The sequence below is a fragment of the Phocoena sinus genome, chromosome 10, assembly GCF_008692025.1.
Source record: "Phocoena sinus isolate mPhoSin1 chromosome 10, mPhoSin1.pri, whole genome shotgun sequence".
Classification (NCBI taxonomy): Eukaryota; Metazoa; Chordata; class Mammalia; order Artiodactyla; family Phocoenidae; genus Phocoena; species Phocoena sinus.
The window spans coordinates 20,682,068-20,700,370 of record NC_045772.1 but is presented as its reverse complement, the minus strand read 5'-3'; the positions used below and the strand labels follow the sequence as shown (position 1 = coordinate 20,700,370).

Below are 18,303 nucleotides of genomic sequence, written 5' to 3'. Positions count from 1 at the left end.
GCAAAAAAAAAAAAAAAAAAAGAATATATTCCATAACTCCTTGGCAGTCAGAAAAGAGAAAAGATTATTTAAATAACCTGATTTTGATTTCCAAAATTGAAGGCAAGTACACACATGTGCATTAGAATTACTAAATAAATAACAATTGTTCAAATCACACTCACATAAAACAAATAAGATTATATCTTCCTACTCATTAAAAAATCATAGGAAGAGTTACAAAGTTTGATGGATGCTTACAAATATGTTGATTAAAAAATAACAACTATACACACAGAAAATATGTGAATATATCATTAATTTAAATGTATAAATCTCTTTGCTTTAGATTAATGCTATTTCTTATTTTTTATTAATGTTTCTTAATAACATGAATAAAACATTAACATTAAAAACATTTAATGTTTTTAATTGCCAACCTCTGTACAGCATGCTCACCTAAATATCAGACAATAAGCAAAAATTATTTAATCATAAAATATTTTAATGTACCTAAATATTTCACACATTATTATTTTAAAACAGTATAATGCTTAAAGAAAAAACCCTTCTAAACAGTATCTAATGTGTGAACTGTAGAAAAAAATAAGTTATTGATGAAAGCCTGTAACCAAAGTCTTAGCTAGAAATGTAGGAAAATAAACAAAATAAACTTTGAGATTGCTACTTAAAATTTTAAAGCATGGAACATAGCATATATTCAGTAATTCTGGAACACTAAACAAAAATAGTAGTATTTGCCTATGTAATTTAGCTCATCAACCAGGTGGATACATTGGAATTCGATATGTCTAAGCATATGTACATTTAAATTTAAATCATTGCAAATTAGTTGACATTCAGCTTCATAGCATTCAATGGAATCATCTAATTCCACAGAGCTTACCCATTTTTAATTGTGTAAATGTTCTTGGATCACCAAATCTGTAAGTACCTAGCTGAAAGTACTTTGGTCAGTATAAGGCTCATGGGAGTTTATATTTATAGGCCAGGATGCAGTGAACCAGGATCTGGGGTAGCATGATTCACATTGGGTGTCTCAAGACATACACAAGACCAAGGCAATAGAGTGAACAGGAAATCAGGAAGGCAAAGGTAATACGTGCAACAAAACCAAAGTTAGTGGCTGAGAAACCAGGAATCCAGATAAGAACCAGAGTCTAAGAAAGGCAATACGAGCAGCCAATGGCCAGGAACTCTAGTTAGCAAGCAAAAAGGCACAAGAGATGCATAGCACCGAAAAGACCTGGACCATTGGGCCCATGTTCTGTCCCAAACAGGATGCTTCTTGATTACCACCTTCCCAAGCCAGAATCAATTCCAAGATTAAACGTGCCCTGGGCTGACAGGGGTTGATGAGAAGCAAAGATCGAGACAGCACAGACCTGTCACTTCATTGCTCCCTAAGAAGAGAGTATGTGGTAGGAGGGAGAAAGGTCCTTTTCAATATTAATTATGATTTCGGCAAACTCCAAAATATATGCTAGCACCAAATGCAGGGAAATATTTTTAATGATGCCCTAATTTAAGAATATGCTTTTGACCATCGAGTATGTGTGTATATGTGTGTATTAGCTTTTCAGCACATATGTAGTCACAACTTTCAAAACTTTCACAACTTGCACAACTACAGCTTCACTGATATAATAGTAGAGAGATAGAGGAAAATACTGATGCTGAAACTCTTACATTCAGAGTAGCATCAATTAATGAGTATAGAAAGTAAAAGTCAAAATTTGCTTTAAACATATAAAACTGGGACACTGTTTAAGATAATTTAGCATCACAGCTGCTTCACAAACGAGTCCCATTGATCCTGCCACTTTGATCTGTGCAGTTCAATTCAATATGGTTGAAGCCAGGATTATCAGTTCCATCATCTTCTATTGGATGAGATTTATAGTCTAAAACTTGCTTCTTCTAAAAGAAAATGTTAACATGGTGATTAGAAAAAAGAAACTGTTCGTTCAACTCTAAAGAATTGTTACTACTACTTTTCTTTCTCTAAATCAGCTTCATAGTCTATTTTGAGGCAGAGATAAACAACAGAAATAAATCATTAAAAAAAGGAAGGCAAATACCTTCCTTGTCCAAAAGAAAGTCTGAGGAGTAACTAGTATTCTGTCCTGGTGATAAAAGCACAGTCTTACTAATTTAAGGAAAAAGAAAGCCAACTCACTTTCTTAAAAACGTCAAAATTGGATAAAAAGTCCTCTTTGGTCAGTAGGAATCTGGGGTCTATGTTTTGTTTTCTTCCTCCTGAAAAACATACGTTATTTACATTGTTAAAAAGATATGTAACTACCCGGTGACGGACCATCATACACACATTTAACTTGGGCACGTTCACTTCTATGCACTTATAAAACACAAAGAGAAAGAGTCTTTTAAATGGTGCTGGAGACTTAGCCTACCATTTCTCTTCCCTCAGTCAGTCTCAGATTCTGCAAGCCTGTCACTGATACATATGAGTCTAGTGTTTAAAGATAAATAAGGTGATTGTTAAATGCAAGCCAACTGTCTCATCTGGTATCAACTAGGGAAGAGTCATCTGGCCCAATACTGGTAGGAAAACTGGTTTAAATGCATCCTTCATGATCTACCAATAAAATATCAAACCTCTGCTTGATGGAGTTGCCCTTCCCCAGTTTAGTGGCTATGAATGTGTGAAGAAATGCAGGAAATTATGAATTGTTGGATAAATTATTTAAATGAAAACCAGTATGATGATAGGTGTTTGATCCAAATTCTCTTCCCTAAAGTTTTGCTCTACAAAAATTATTCTTTGGCTCGGCATTTTATTTGTGAATCAGAGAGGAGGTTTTAAAACTGTGTATCTCAAAGAGTTGTTCTCCAACTACCTCTATCCAAACCACCTGGAGATGTACTGAACATGTAGATTCCTGGATTCCAACCTGGACTGACCCAGTTAGAACCTCTGTGGGTGGAGCCACTGAGTCCTGATTTTTACCAAATTTCCAAGGTGATTCTTCTGCCCTCTAAAGTTTGAGAAACACCATTTTAGTATAAATACTAGATTTTTAATTAAGGGAACCTCTGTTGTTCAGGAGATGGGTTCAACCTTAAATTAATTCATTCAATATCGTTGAGTGCCTACCATGTTCTAGAGACTCTACCAGGTGCTGGAGAGACAGAGATGAATAAAATAATCACTGCACTCATAGCTCATAGTCCAGGTAGGAAAATATTTACCCCACTTTACCAGTGAAGAGACACATTCATGGTGCACCATCTGTGATTAGGTGAAGCTGAAATGCCAACCAAGTCTGTTTGGCCTGAATTCCTACATATTCCTAGTATCCTACAGTAGATCTTTAAATATATTTCCCAAGGAGCATCAGGATTTTATGCTTCTAGACTTTTTTTGCAAGGTTCTCACTGATGGTATGAAGTAGGAATAAGTTATATATGAGATTAATGAAGTTGAAGTGTTTTTTAATCACTGGATGCCTGTTCACCTTCACTTTTTAAAGCAAAAGATAAAGCTGTAGAAGGTTATCAGAATCAAAGTATTTTAGGGGGGGGAAGGAGCACTCAGAGGGAGTACTCTGACACTCCCATTTTTTTAAAGGAAAAAAAAAAAGGGTTGAAAAAGGACCAAAGGTCAAATAGGAAAAGGAGATTGGTTAGGTGTGTTCCAGATCTGAACAGTTGGGTTATTGGTGGAAAAGTTTAAGATCTGTCTTAAAATATATCACAACAGATAAGAGAGTAAACCTACTGTGCTGGAAATTTTACTTAGGAGAAAAAGCATAGTCCTTTTTGAAACGAAAGAGAATAGTTTAAACAACTGTTTGAGAGGTAACAAATAGCTACAAACATTATTATAAGTTTACAATAATTATAAATTGTAATGTCTAAAATAATTATAAAATGTTAATATAATCATTGATACAATTATATTAATATCACCACTAATTATTAATATAATTTATTAATTATAAATACACATCCTGTGATATAAGTATCATAGAAGTTTCAAAGACAGTGCTATCCAGGTCCCAAAAAACAATGAGAGACGGTAGAATTCTACAAAGTAGCTTCTTTACAAAGTAAAGAGGTATACTTCTTTACAAAGCGTCAGTGCAGGACAATGAGACGATCATGGCACAGAGCTATTGTAATGGTATGTGTAAAATCCCTGGCATTGTAGTACCTATACACAATTTCTTCAAGCCTTTTCTTTTTATCTTACAGAGACCTGTGAGATAGGCAGGTCAATTATTATCCTCATTTTATACATAGGATAGCTAAGGCTCAGAGTAGCTATGTCGTAGCTATAAGTTCTTTCAGCTAATAAATGGCATAACAAAGATTCAAATTGAGGTGGGTCTTCTGTTTTCAAGACCAGGCCGTAAAATTTCCCATGAGTAAAATGGAACAAATAATTAAACTAGTTGTTAGGACTATAGTAAAATAACATAAATACTTATAAAACAGATATAGTAAAAACGAATGTAACGGTAATACAGCAATACTAATGTTTAGTTACCTGTAGATAAACTGATAAGCATTCCCACAAATATCGTTACCAAAGTTCCAACAGTACTGAAGTATAGATATGATAAAGAATACCAGTTATCCATCAGTGGAGTCCTAAGAGAGAGCAAAAGCATAACCGTAAGATTTCATGCATGCTACTAGCAGCCAACAGTATGTGTCAATAAACCTCATGGCAAAGTCAAAATATAATATTTAATCATGTTTTTAACGTCCACACCTGCTGTTCCAATTTTATCTTATTGGATCAGGAAATAAAAGTATGACTTACTCTTAACCACATACTAGAATACTAAATGTCCATGTTTATTCATTCAACTCTGCTTTGTGTCCCAGGTACTGTTCTTGTTATTGGAAAGTCTGCCATAAAAAAGCTGGATAAGGTTGTTCCTGCCCTCAGAAAGTTTACATTTTAATAGAGAAATGTAATGAACCAGTAAACAAATTCATGAACATAATAATTCCCACTGGTGGAAAGTATATAAGGAAAATGAAACAAGGTAATGTGACGTTAACATGGTAGAAAAAAGGAACTACACTACAAGGAGTGGTCAGGGAAAGTCTTTGTGAAGAAGAGACATTGGAACTGAGATCTGAATAACAAAAGTTCTTGAGAAAGCATTCCAGAGAGAGGTAAACACCAGCAGACGGTAGCATAACGAACAAGATATAGAATGCTACAAGATGAGCTAGAGGTCTTTTCGTAGGACTTGGATGAGTTTGGACCTTACTCTCTAGATAGCGGCACACATTGCAGTATTTTTATTATTTTATTTTATTTTTATTTTTTAAATTTACATTTTATTAGAGTTGATGTGTAATATTATATGTTACAGGTGTACAATATAGTGATTCATAAGTTTTAAAGGTTATACTCCATTTATATTCATTATAAAATATTGGCTATACTCCCCATGTTATACAATGTATCCTTGTAGCTTATTTTATACCTCGTAGTTTGTACCTCTTAATCCCCTACCCCTATATTGCCCCTCTCCCCCTTCCCTCTCTCCACTGGCAACCACCAGTATGTTCTCTATATCTGTGAATCTGCTTCTTTTTTGTTATAGTCACTAGTATGTTATGTTTTTTAGATTCCACATATAAGCGATATCATACAGTATCTGTCTTTGTCTGACTTATTTCACTTCCATTTGCAGCAACATGGATCAACTTGGAGGGCACATTGCAGTATTTTAAGTGGAGGAGTGACATGACCTGATCTGCTTCTAAAACAATTGCTCTAGGATTCCACTTTCAGCTTTGATAGAGTAGACCCACCATCCTGCCAAGAACAAAATATTAAAACTGGGAAATGGGAGGAGGCAGGTTTTTGAAGACCTCAGAGAGACCATGGCAGTTAGAACTTGAGAAGCCAACATCCCAGAAAGAAGGGAAAAATAGGGGTGAGCCAGGTAAATTAAGATAATGTGATATATTGGGCCAAAGACAGACAAAATAGAACCGAATAGAAAACTGAAAAACAGACCCACAGAAAAACAGACATTTGGTTTATGTCAAAGTTGCCACTGCATTGCAAAGTGGGGTAAAAGGAGGCTCCGTTCAATAAATGGTGCTTCGTTAACAGAATATCCATATGGGTCATTTCTAAGTCTTTTGTCATTTACAGACAGTTCTGGGTGTACTCTGATGCTTTCGCAAAAATGTTCCTATGAAAGGGTTTCATCTTCAAGGAATTCATGGAAAAGACTCTGACAAGTACAGGTTTCTGGTAACTGGCTCTACTGCTGAACTGAATGAATAAGCATTTTCAGAACTCTAATGGAAACCTGATGAATTCATAAAAGTGCTAACAAAAGATCAAGATGAAAAAAATTAATTCCATGGGACTGAGTGAACTGTTGAGGATGATTATAATTTTTGTGACTTTCTGTTTGAATAAAAAAAAAATCCCACAAGGACTCAGAGGCAAAAAATATACAAATCAATTTTCACTGCAAAGTAAAGGAGCTGTTACAGTGGACGATTACTGGACTGAATGTCAGTATTATGACATAGTATGAGTGTGTTTCGTGTTTGGTAATTGCAATCATCGTTGCTTTTGTTGTGGCCATCCATTTACAATGCTTGGTGTCAGTTTATTTATCTCTTGTAAAAATAAAATACAGCGTGTGTGTGTGAGTTATGAAGAAAAACAACAAAAAAAACGGTTCTTCTAGTCCAAAAAAAAAGAATATCCATATGGGAAAAAATGAATCTTGATCACTTGAAATCAATTCTGAAGTGGATTACATTTCCCAAGTGGAAATGGCGAACAAGAAAGCTTTTAAATAAAAAAATAGAGGAATAGCTTTATGACCTCAGGGTAGGCAAAGATTTCTTAAACGGAATTCACAAAGAACTAACCATATAGGAAAAGACTGATAAGTTGAACTCAATTAAAATTAAGAAAATCTGACCACTAAAAAGCATCACTAAGAGAGTAAAAAGGCAAGCCAGAGAGTGGGAGAAAAATATTTTCAAAACTTATCTTGTATCTAGAATATATCAAGAAATCCTAAATAAATAAGAAAAAGACAGAGAACCCATTTAAAAATGGACCAAAGATTTCAACAGACAAATCACAAAAGTAGTTATACGAATGGCCAATAAACATGTAAAAAGGTACTGAACTTCATTAATCATAAGGGAAATGCAAGTTAAAAGCACAACAAGCTACCAATATGTACCCAACAAGTACTAGACACTTAAATAAAAACTGAATCTGGGTAATTGAAACCCAATACCTAGGCAACCAAAACGTATCTTACTTCACCTTTAGCTGTGCGTTCATTCCCCTTGGACTCTAGCCATACTGAACTACGCATGATTTCCTAAGATGCCATGTGGCTTCAGGCCTTCATGCCTCTGCATATGTTGCCTTCATTCTGCAACATACACTCCATCTTCCTTTTGTTCCCACTGCCCAATCCTGTTCACCTGAGTAACTCCAGTTCATGGAATACTTCTCTAAGAAGCATCTTCCACCCAGGAAGAGTTACGCTCTTCCTCCTCCTGGATCCCATGAGAGCCTATGAATACTACTGTTCACAACATTGTTTAATTGTTTATTCTCTTGTTCAACTTCTCTTCTGGTCGTTTCTGTGACAAGAATAACTTTCCAGACCTTCTCCTCTAGCCAGCTTCTGCATTCTTCAAGTATTAGTAGATCTTGAAGTCTGTGCTAATCTACACTCCAACTTTGTTTACAATCATTCTTTTAACAAATACTTTCAACTATTTATTAGCTAGTTATTATACTTATCATGCGTACTGAGTTCCTTGTTTTGTGTATAGTAGCATGTTCTTCCAGCTAGATTATAATTGCCTGGAAGGCAGGAACCACGGTGGATGGGAGGGGAAGACTGTCTATGGATATTACATAAATGGTCAGCCCAGTGCCGGGTGCATAGTTCATGCTCAAAAATTCTTGTTTATTAGCTGAGTTATTTTATAAATAAGCTAACATATAAAAGTGATTGTTATGGTACCAGGCACATAGTAAACCTCAGCTAATTTATTTGTTTCAGAAATCCGAATAACCAATTTGCCTTACTCTTTTAAATTAAAAGAGACATTTACATAATCAGGACAAATGCTAAGCAAAATTGTAAAACAAAAAGCACAACTTCAACGTCCTCCTACTTACACTTAATTCATAATTGCTCCCTTTTTCACTCTCTAATGACTTCCTGACTACCCCCCCCCCACATTAGTGCATTCATGCTTATCCGGACTACTCACTGTATTTCTGTGTACCCCCCTCACCACAGCACCCCACCTAGTCAAACCTTCCCCCATATATGCCTCAGGCTCTGGAACTATCTTTTCTCTCTACGCATGCAGAGTTTACCAGCCTTGAACTCCCACTGACAAGTGTTCTCACTGCTGAATTCCCTCTGGGACATAAATCACCAATGATGTTTATATGTATGGTCACATTCTTTCTCCCAGGAGTGTGTCCATTTTAAGACGGAGATGCCATGTCTCGTCTCAAATGGAATGATTCTCCAATGGTTTCATTCTAGGCAAGCTGGAACTGGGGTAATACTTTAGGGGAAGTGGCCTCATCTTTGTATTCCTTGAATGCATCCATGCGTTTTGTGCTTTAAGGCTGGAGATGTATTGATATATATCCACTAAGGGGAGTCTTGCCCTCACATCCACTGTGCAGTGAAATAGTGATATAAAAAAAGGTCTACATCATTTCATTAAATCAGACAATATCAATATCCAAAGCTCAAAAATGTTCTGCATAACTGAAAACTCCAGCAGGAAGATCACCGCTGTGACTTATGGCCAATGCTCAATACGGCATCTTTAAAACTGAACAAATAGCAATTACCCAACATAGTTAGACAAACTGTAGCTTTTAGCTGGTAAAGGCTATACTTCCAAAACTATACAGGCAATGTGTCTTTTAGCATTTTACTTTTCATTTTAAAGGTTTTTCAGTGTACAGAGGCATTTTTTCATTCAACTGGAGCCAGTATTTATTAGCATTTACCCATAAAAGAATTTTTTTTGTTACTATTCAAGTCTCCTCTGCATCTGTAGGTGAGGTAGACGTTTCTATTGAAACTAAGAAAACATGGCATTTTTTGCTATTTCTGAACAAAATATCATAGCCAGAAAGCCACATGGGCTCTCCCCGTTTCAGAATTAGGCAAAATCACAGCACTGAAGGCAAGAAAAGCAACTGGGGTTCTCTACCTGTCACACACATTTTAAAAAATACAACAGTATAAAGCTCAATTCAATACCTTTCAATGTTGTATACTTGAAAAGCACTGGTAGAAAATGGCACTTCTGTGGTTGTCATCCAATCTGTCCCATTGTATGTGCTGTTACAGCCGTAGGTTTCAAGGCTTAATGGCATAGTTCTCTCAGGAAGTGGAGGATAAAGTTGAGCTCCGATTCCGACCCACAAAGAAACGGTAAATCCAGCCAGCAGACCCACAAGTGCTCCCTGCAAAACAGGAGTACTTCTCAAAAAAAATAATACAGTTTGCTTTGAAATGGAAATTAACATTAGAAGCTTAAGCTCAACATGGTCCAAGCCAAATTTACCAGTCCCCTCCTAAAACTCTTTTCCCCTGTAAGCTCCTTGCCTCTTGCCAAGAGCAGCATGGGTCCCTGGTCCCTCAGCCCAAAGCCCTGGGGTCTCTGGAACCCCCCATATAATTCATATCTCTATCTCGCCAATCACCAATTCCTGCCCATTTTTCTTTTCCTTTGTCTCATAATTCCATTCCTTCCACTCTGTTTCCATGGCCAGCACTCTGTTTTGGCCTCCTTGTCTCTTTACACCCAATAACTACAACAGTCCTGCAGCTGACTTCAGGCCAACTGTTCCCTCTATTTTTATTTAATCTGTGAAAAAATGGCATGCCATCTGAGCAGCAACAGACACGAAGAAGAAAACATCCACAGAATTTATTGCTATACACAGCAACATGCATGTCTGTAACTGTACTGCAGGAAAATTAGGGGAAAACAGCCAGCTGTTTTCACAAATGACTGCAATGGTACATACAACCAAACCATCTCTAGAGACAAGTGGAGATTTCCTCTCTGAAGACATTTGGTTCCCCAGTCTTTGGAAGACGTGGGTTCCCCTGCCTGCTTTTCACCAGTAATCCAAGTAGTTTTGATCAGTCAGTCAGTCCTTGAATGATTTAAGCCCTAGTTCCAAATGATGGAGATGAAAGCAAATCTTGAGCTGGGAAGCGCCTTCCTCTGTGATGAAATTACTCCCCTTTCTTTAAGAATAATGATCAGCTATTACGACAGGAATGATAGTTCTTACTTCCCCTTCTAAGGGCGTGTTGGACCTAGTCAGCTATAGCATTTCTGGAGGCAACTCATGGTGGAAATAAATGTCAAAAATCAAAAGTCAGTCTTCTTTTAATATTTCAGGCACTCAACAAACCACTATGCACTTCATAATGCAAAGAATCTCATCAAAGCTTCAACATTCTGAGATGGACACAAACTGCTCTCTTTCATTTTGATTAATCTCTGCCAAACTAGCTTTTCATATGACACTTTGTTGAGAATTATTGTTAACAATAATAACGATGATAATAGCCCTTATTAGTATCTGCCTTACCAATTCTTAATGCCTCATGAGGAAAATAGAATTCTAAATGTAAAGTCATAGTTCTGCAGTTATTCTCCATCTGTCTGAAACAACCACACATACATTACCAGCTTTTCCTGAACTTCAGCTTACAGCAGGACTGAACTAGTGGAGTTCCTCCTGGATTTCAGAGAAGTAATTTCAATTTCACTTATTCTAAACAAAACTTGGCCTCAAAGCACAGATATGTCTATGTAGAAGAAATGAGCTATTACCTCTTTCTGAATACAATTCCCAGTTATAATCACTCCTTTGGGTCTAAAACCATGTTGGTGGAGCTACATATTTAAATATCAGGAGTATAAATTTTCTGACCAAAGTGGTGAAGATTTTATTCTATTTCTTCTCTTTACTGTACTCCGGCTAGTCACAGGTATCCTCAGCTCTACTGCCCTGAAACCTTGCATATCTGAGCCTGTCGATCTCCTTTAAATCCTAGCGATTAATTTTCAAGAACGGCAAAAAAGTAGATGCGTACAAAATGTTGTTCCTTTAGTTATATAGTATTCATGATATATATTGTAGTATATATTACATATCATATTGTATATTATTTCATAATATATATCCTTTAGTTATGTTATATAATACTCTATAATATATTGTATTTATAAATATCGTGTTATTATATAATTTAATTGTATGATATTCAAAATATATATTATTCTGGTAGTTTCCATTTAGTTCCACACATGCAGGGTCCCAATGAATAGTACGTTCATTGTGTATCCCAGCAAAGTCAATATGAGTAATTTAAGACATCAAGACAGGTCACTAATGACAAATATCAAAGGAACCATATCTTTACAATTGAGAAAAAATTATAGAGGCGCTACTGCAGTTGGAAAAGTAGGCTTTACACATATTCATTTTTAATACTTACTATTGAGTTGGCAAAGGGAACCAAAATCCCCAAAGCAAATAAGCCCAGAAGTGGTCCCCCAACCATGCCAAATATACTGAGTGCGGCCTACAAAAATAATAAAAAGTCATCAATTAGCAACCTCAAATCCAAAGTTAAAATGCTTTAATTTCATCAGGATGAGGATTTAAAGTATTCAGCCTCCTCCTGACATTCATGGCAGCCTTGCCATTGACAAAGAGATAGAACTTGGAAGCTTCTTCTCAGTCGCAAGTTCCATCAGTTCATTCAAGTACCCTCAGTAAGAAAAGCAAAATGTAAAGAGGTTAGAGAATCGTGAAACAAGAGGGACGCTACTCCTCCTGGTATTGTTCTTGTCGATATTAATAATCAACCACATCACTTCTTTGCGCCTTGGTAGTCTCAAAATCCCCTGCAAAAGCAGATTGTGGATAAGTACTGCTAAGAGACCAGAGGTGGCAATGAAACCCAATGCTATCCTTGATTTCCTAAGGATAAAACTAGAATGAGAAGTATGGTTAAAAAAAAGATTGGGGGGAATCGGGAAGATGGCGGAAGAGTAAGACACGGAGATCACCTTCCTCCCCACAGGTACACCAGAAATACATCTACACGTGGAACAACTCCTACAGAACACCTACTGAACGCTGGCAGAAGACCTCAGACCTCCCCAAAGGCAAGAAACTCCCCACGTACCTGGGTAGGGCAAAAGAAAAAAGAATAAACAGAGACAAAAGGATAGGGACGGGACCTGCACCGGTGGGAGGGAGCTGTGAAGGGGGAAAAGTTTCCACACACTAGGAAGCCCCTTCGCCGGCGGAGACTGCGGGTGGTGGAGGGGGAAAGCTTCGGATCCGCGGAGGAGAGCACAGCAACAGGGGTGTGGAGGGCAAAGCGGAGAGATTACCGCACAGAGGATCGGTGCCGACCGGCACTCACCAGCCCGAGAGGCTTGTCTGCTCACCCACCGGGGTGGGCGGGGCTGGGAGGCTTCGGTCGGAGCGCAGGGAAAGGACTGGTGTTGGCGGCGTGAACACAGCCTGAAGGGGGCTAGTGCGCCACGGCTAGCCGGGAGGGAGTCTGGGGAAAAGTCTGTAGCTGCTGAAGAGGCAAGAGACTTTTTCTTCCCTCTTTGTTTCCTGGTGCGCGAAGAGAGGGGATTAAGAGCGCTGCTTAAAGGAACTCCAGAGACGGGCGCGAGCCGCGGCTTACAGCGCGGGCCCCAGAGACGGGCATGAGACGCTAAGGCTGCTGCTGCCGCCACCAAGAAGCCTGTGTGCGAGCACAGGTCACTATCCACACCACCCCTCCCGGGAGCCTGTGCAGCTCGCCACTTCTAGGGTCCCGAGATCCAGGGACAACTTCCCTGGGAGAACGCACGGCGCGCCTCAGGATGGTGCAACGTCACGCTGGCCTCTGCCACCGCAGGCTCACCACGCATCCACACTCCTCCCTCCCCCACGTCCTGAGTGAGCCCCCGAAGCAGCTGCTCCTTTAACCCCGTCCTGTCTGAGCGAAGAACAGACGCCCTCCGGCAACCTACACGCAGAGGCAGGGCCAAATCCAAAGCTGAGCCCCGGGAGCTGTGCGAACCAAGAAGAGAAAGGGAAATCTCTCCCAGCAGCCTCAGAAGCAGCGGATTAAAGCTCCACAATCAACTTGATGTGCCCTGCATCTCTGGAATACCTGAATAGACAATGAATCATCCCAAATTGAGGAGGTGGACTTTCAGAGCAAGATTTATTATTATTTCCCATTTTCTTCTTTTTGTAAATGTGTATGTGTATGCCTCTGTGTGAGATTTTGTCTGTATAGCATTGCTTTCACCATTTGTCCTAGGGTTCTATTTGTCTGGTTTTAAAAATAATTTTTTTTTTAATAATTATTTTTTCTTTTAATAACTTTATTTCATTTTTTCCTTCCTTCCCTCCTTCCTCACTTCCTTCCTTCCTTCCTCCCTCCCTCCCTCCCTTCTTCCTTTCTTTCTTTCTTCATTTTCTCTCTTTTACTCTGAGCCGGGTGGATGAAAGGCTCTTGGTGCTGCAGCCAGGAGTCACTGCTGTGCCTCTCAGGTAGGAGAGCCAACTTCAGGACACTGGTCCACAAGACACCTCCAAGCTCTACATGATATCAGACGTGAAGATCTCCCAGAGATCTCCATCTCAACACCAGCACCCAGCTTCACTCAACAACCAGCAAGCTACAGTGCTGGACACCTCTATGCCAAACAACAAGCAAGACAGGAACACAACCCCACCCATTAGCAGAGAGGCTGCCTAAAATCATAATAAGTCCACAGACACCCCAAAACACATCTCCAGACATGGACCTGCCTACCAGAAAGACAAGATCCAGCCTCATCCACCAGAACACAGGCACTAGTGCCGTCCACCAGGAAGCCTACACAACCCACTGAACCAACTTTAGCCACTGGGGACAGACACCAAAAACAATGGGAACTACGAACCTGCAGCCTGCAAAAAGGAGACCCCAAACACAGTAAGATAAGCAAAATGAGAAGACAGAAAAACACACAGCAGATGAAGGAGCAAGATAAAAACCCACCAGACCTAACAAATGAAGAGGAAATAGGCAGTCTACCTGAAAAAGAATTCAGAATAATGATAGTAAAGATGATCCAAAATCTCGGAAACAGAATTGAAAAAATGCAAGAAACATTTAACAAGGACTTAGAAGAACTAAAGATGAAACAAGCAATGATGAACAACACAATAAATGAAATGAAAAATACTCTAGATGGGATCCATAGCAGAATAACTGAGGCAAAAGACCGGATAAGTGAACTTGAAGATAAAATAGTGGAAATAACTACTGCAGAGCAGAATAAAGAAAAAAGAATGAAAAGAACTGAGGACAGTCTCAGAGACCTCTGGGACAATATTAAATGCACTAACATTCGAATAGGGGTTCCAGAAGAAGAAGAGAAAAAGAAAGGGACTGAGAAAATATTTGAAGAGATTATAGTTGAAAACTTCCCTAATATGGTAAAGGAAATAGTTAATCAAGTCCAGGAAGCACAGAGAGTCCATACAGGATAAATCTAAGGAGAAAAACGCCAAGACAAATATTAATCAAACTGTCAAAAATTAACTACAAAGAAAACATATTAAAAGCAGCAAGGGAAAAATAACACACAAGGGAATCCCCATAAGGTTAACAGCTGATCTTTCAGCAGAAACTCTGCAAGCCAGAAGGGACTGGCAAGACATATTTAAAGTGGTGAAGGAGAAAAAGCTACAACCAAGATTAGGATGTCATTCAGATTTGATAGAGAAATTAAAACATTTACAGACAAGCAAAAGCTGAGAGAGTTCAGCACCACCAAACCAGCTTTACAACAAATGCTAAAGGAACTTCTCTAGGCAAGAAACACAAGAGAAGGAAAAGACCTACAATAATAAATGCAAAACAATTAAGAAAATGGGAATAGGAACATACATATCGATAATTACCTTAAATGTAAATGGATTAAGTGCTCCCACCAAAAGACACAGACTGGCTGAATGGATACAAAAACAAGACCCATATATATGCTGTCTACAAGAGACCCACTTCAGACCTAAAGACACATACAGACTGAAAGTAAGGGGATGGAAAAATATATTCCATGCATATGGAAACCAAAGGAAAGCTGGAGTAGCAATTCTCATATCAGACAAAATAGACGTTAAAATAAAGACTATTAGAAGAGACAAAGAAGGACACTACATAATGATCAAGGGAACGATCCAAGAAGAAGATATAACAATTGTAAATATTTATGCACCCAACATAGGAGCACCTCAATACATAAGGCAAATACTAACAGCCATAAAAGGGGAAATCGACAGTTACACATTCATAGTAGGGGACTTTAACACCCCACTTTCGCCAATGGACAGATCATCCAAATTGAAAATAAATAAGGAAACACAAGCTTTAAATGATACATTAAACAAGATGGACTTAATTGATATTTATAGGACACTCCATCCAAAAACAACAAAATACACATTTTTCTCAAGTGCTCATGGAACATTCTCCAGGATAGATCATACCTTGGGTCACAAATTAAGGCTTGGTAAATTTAAGAAAATTGAAATCATATCAAGTATCTTTTCCGAACACAATGCTATGAGACTAGATATCAATTACAGGAAAAGATCTGTAAAAAATACAAACACTTGGAGCCTAAACAATACACTAATTAATAACGAAGTGATCACTGAAGAAATCAAAGAGGAAATAAAAAAATACCTAGAAACATATGACAAAGGAAACACGACAACCCAAAACCTACGGGATGCAGCAAAAGTAGCTTTAAGAGGAAAGTTTATAGCAATACAATCCTACTCAAGAAACAGGAAACATCTCGAATAAACAACCTAATCTTGCACCTAAAGCAATTAGAGAAAGAAGAACAAAAAACCCCAAAAGTTAGCAGAAGGAAAGAAATCATAAAGATCAGATGAGAAATAAATGAAAAAGAAATGAAGGTAACGATAGCAAAGATCAATAAAACTAAAAGCTGGTTCTTTGAGAAGATAAACAAAATTGATAAACCATTAGCCAGACTTATCAAGAAAAAAAGAGAGAACACTCAAATCAATAGAATTAGAAACCAAAAAGGAGAAGTAACAACTGACACTGCAGAAATACAAACGATCATGAGAGATTACTACAAGCAACTCTATGCCAATAAAATGGACAACCTGGAAGAAATGGACAAATTCTTAGAAAAGCACAACCTGCCAAGACTGAATCAGGAAGAAATAGAAAATATGAACAGACCAATCACAAGCACTGAAATTGAAACTGTGATTAAAAATCTTCCAACAAACAAAAGCCCAGGACCAGATGGCTTCACAGGCAAATTCTATCAAACATTTAGAGAAGAGCTAACACCTATCCTTCTCAAACTCTTCCAAAATATAGCAGAGGAAGGAACACTCGCAAACTCATTCTACGAGGCCACCATCACACTGATACCAAAACCAGACAAGGATGTCACAAAGAAAGAAAACTACAGGCCAATATCACTCATGAACATAGATACAAAAATCCTCAACAAAATAATAGCAAACAGAATCCAACAGCACATTAAAAGGATCATGCACCATGATCAAGTGGGGTTTATTCCAGGAATGCAAGGATTCTTCAATATACACAAATCAATCAACGTGATACACCACATTAACAAATTGAAGGAGAAAAACCATATGATCATCTCAATAGATGCAGAAAAAGCTTTCGACAAAATTCAACACCCATTTATGATAAAACCCTGCAGAAAGTAGGCACAGAGGGAACTTTCCTCAACATAATAAAGGCCATATATGACAAACCCACAGCCAACATCATCCTCAATGGTGAAAAACTGAAAGCATTTCCACTAAGATCAGGAACAAGACAAGGTTGCCCACTCTCACCACTCTTATTCAACATAGTTTTGGAAGTCTTAGCCACAGCAATCAGAGAAGAAAAGGAAATAAAAAGAATCCAAATCGGACAAGGAGAAGTAAAGCTGTCATTGTTTGCAGATGACATGATACTATATATAGAGAATCCTAAAGATGCTACCAGAAAACTAATATAGCTAATCAATGAATTTAGTAAAGTAGCAGGATACAAAATTAATGCCCAGAAATCTCTGGCATTCCTATACATTAATGATGAAAAATCTGAAAGTGAAATCAAGAAAACACTCCCATTTACCATTGCAACAAAAAGAATAAAATATCTAGGAATAAACCTACCTAAGGAGACAAAAGACCTGTATGCAGAAAATTATAAGACACTGATGAAAGAAATTAAAGATGATACAAACAAATGGAGAGATATACCATGTTCTTGGATTGGAAGAACCAACACTGTGAAAATGACTCTACTACCCAAAGCAATCTACAGATTCAATGCAATCCCTATCAAACTACCACTGGCATTTTTCACAGAACTAGAACAAAAAATTTCACAATTTGTATGGAAACACAAAAGACCCCAAACAGCCAAAGCAATCTTGAGAATGAAAAACGGAGGTGGAGGAATCAGGCTCCCTGACTTCAGACTATACTACAAAGCTACAGTAATCAAGACAGTATGGTACTGGCACAAAAACAGAAAGATCAATGGAACAGGATAGAAAGCCCAGAGATAAACCCACGCACATATGGTCACCTTATCTTTGATAAAGGAGGCAGGAATGTACAGTGGAGGAAGGACAGCCTCTTCAATAAGTGGTGCTGGGAAACCTGGACAGGTACATGTAAAAGTATGAGATTAGATCACTCCCTAACACCATACACAAAAATAAGCCCCAAATGTATTAAAGACCTAAATGTAAGGCCAGAAACTATCAGACTCTTAGAGGAAAACATAGGCAGGACACTCTATGACATATATAACTGTAAGATCCTTTTTGACCCACCTCCTAGAGAAATAGAAATAAAAATAAAAATAAACAAATGGGACCTAATGAAACTTAAAAGCTTTTGCATAGCAAAGGAAACCATAAACAAGACAAAAAGACAACCCTCAGAATGGGAGAAAATATTTGCAAATGAAGCAACTGACAAAGGATTAATCTCCAAAATTTACAAGCAGCTCATGCAGCTCAGTATGAAAAAAACAAAAAACCCAATCCAAAAATAGACAGAAGACCTAAATAGACATTTCTCCAAAGAAGATATACAGACTGCCAATAAACACATGAAAGAATGCTCAACATCATTAATCATTAGAGAAATGCAAATCAAAACTA

General features: G+C 37.8%; 1 protein-coding gene across 1 annotated transcript in view; it reads right to left on the bottom strand.

The window, feature by feature from the left end:
- The window catches only part of SLC5A8 (solute carrier family 5 member 8), a 74,434-nt gene continuing 56,131 nt past the window's right edge, over positions 1–18,303 (bottom strand). The window contains exons 11-15 of the mRNA XM_032647274.1: positions 11,547–11,633; positions 9,285–9,490; positions 4,514–4,617; positions 2,180–2,259; positions 1–1,920 (exon numbers count right to left, since the gene is read on the bottom strand). Coding sequence (XP_032503165.1) covers positions 1,795–1,920; positions 2,180–2,259; positions 4,514–4,617; positions 9,285–9,490; positions 11,547–11,633 — 603 coding nt within the window. The 3' untranslated portion in view covers positions 1–1,794. The remainder of the gene's footprint in view (positions 1,921–2,179; positions 2,260–4,513; positions 4,618–9,284; positions 9,491–11,546; positions 11,634–18,303) is intronic.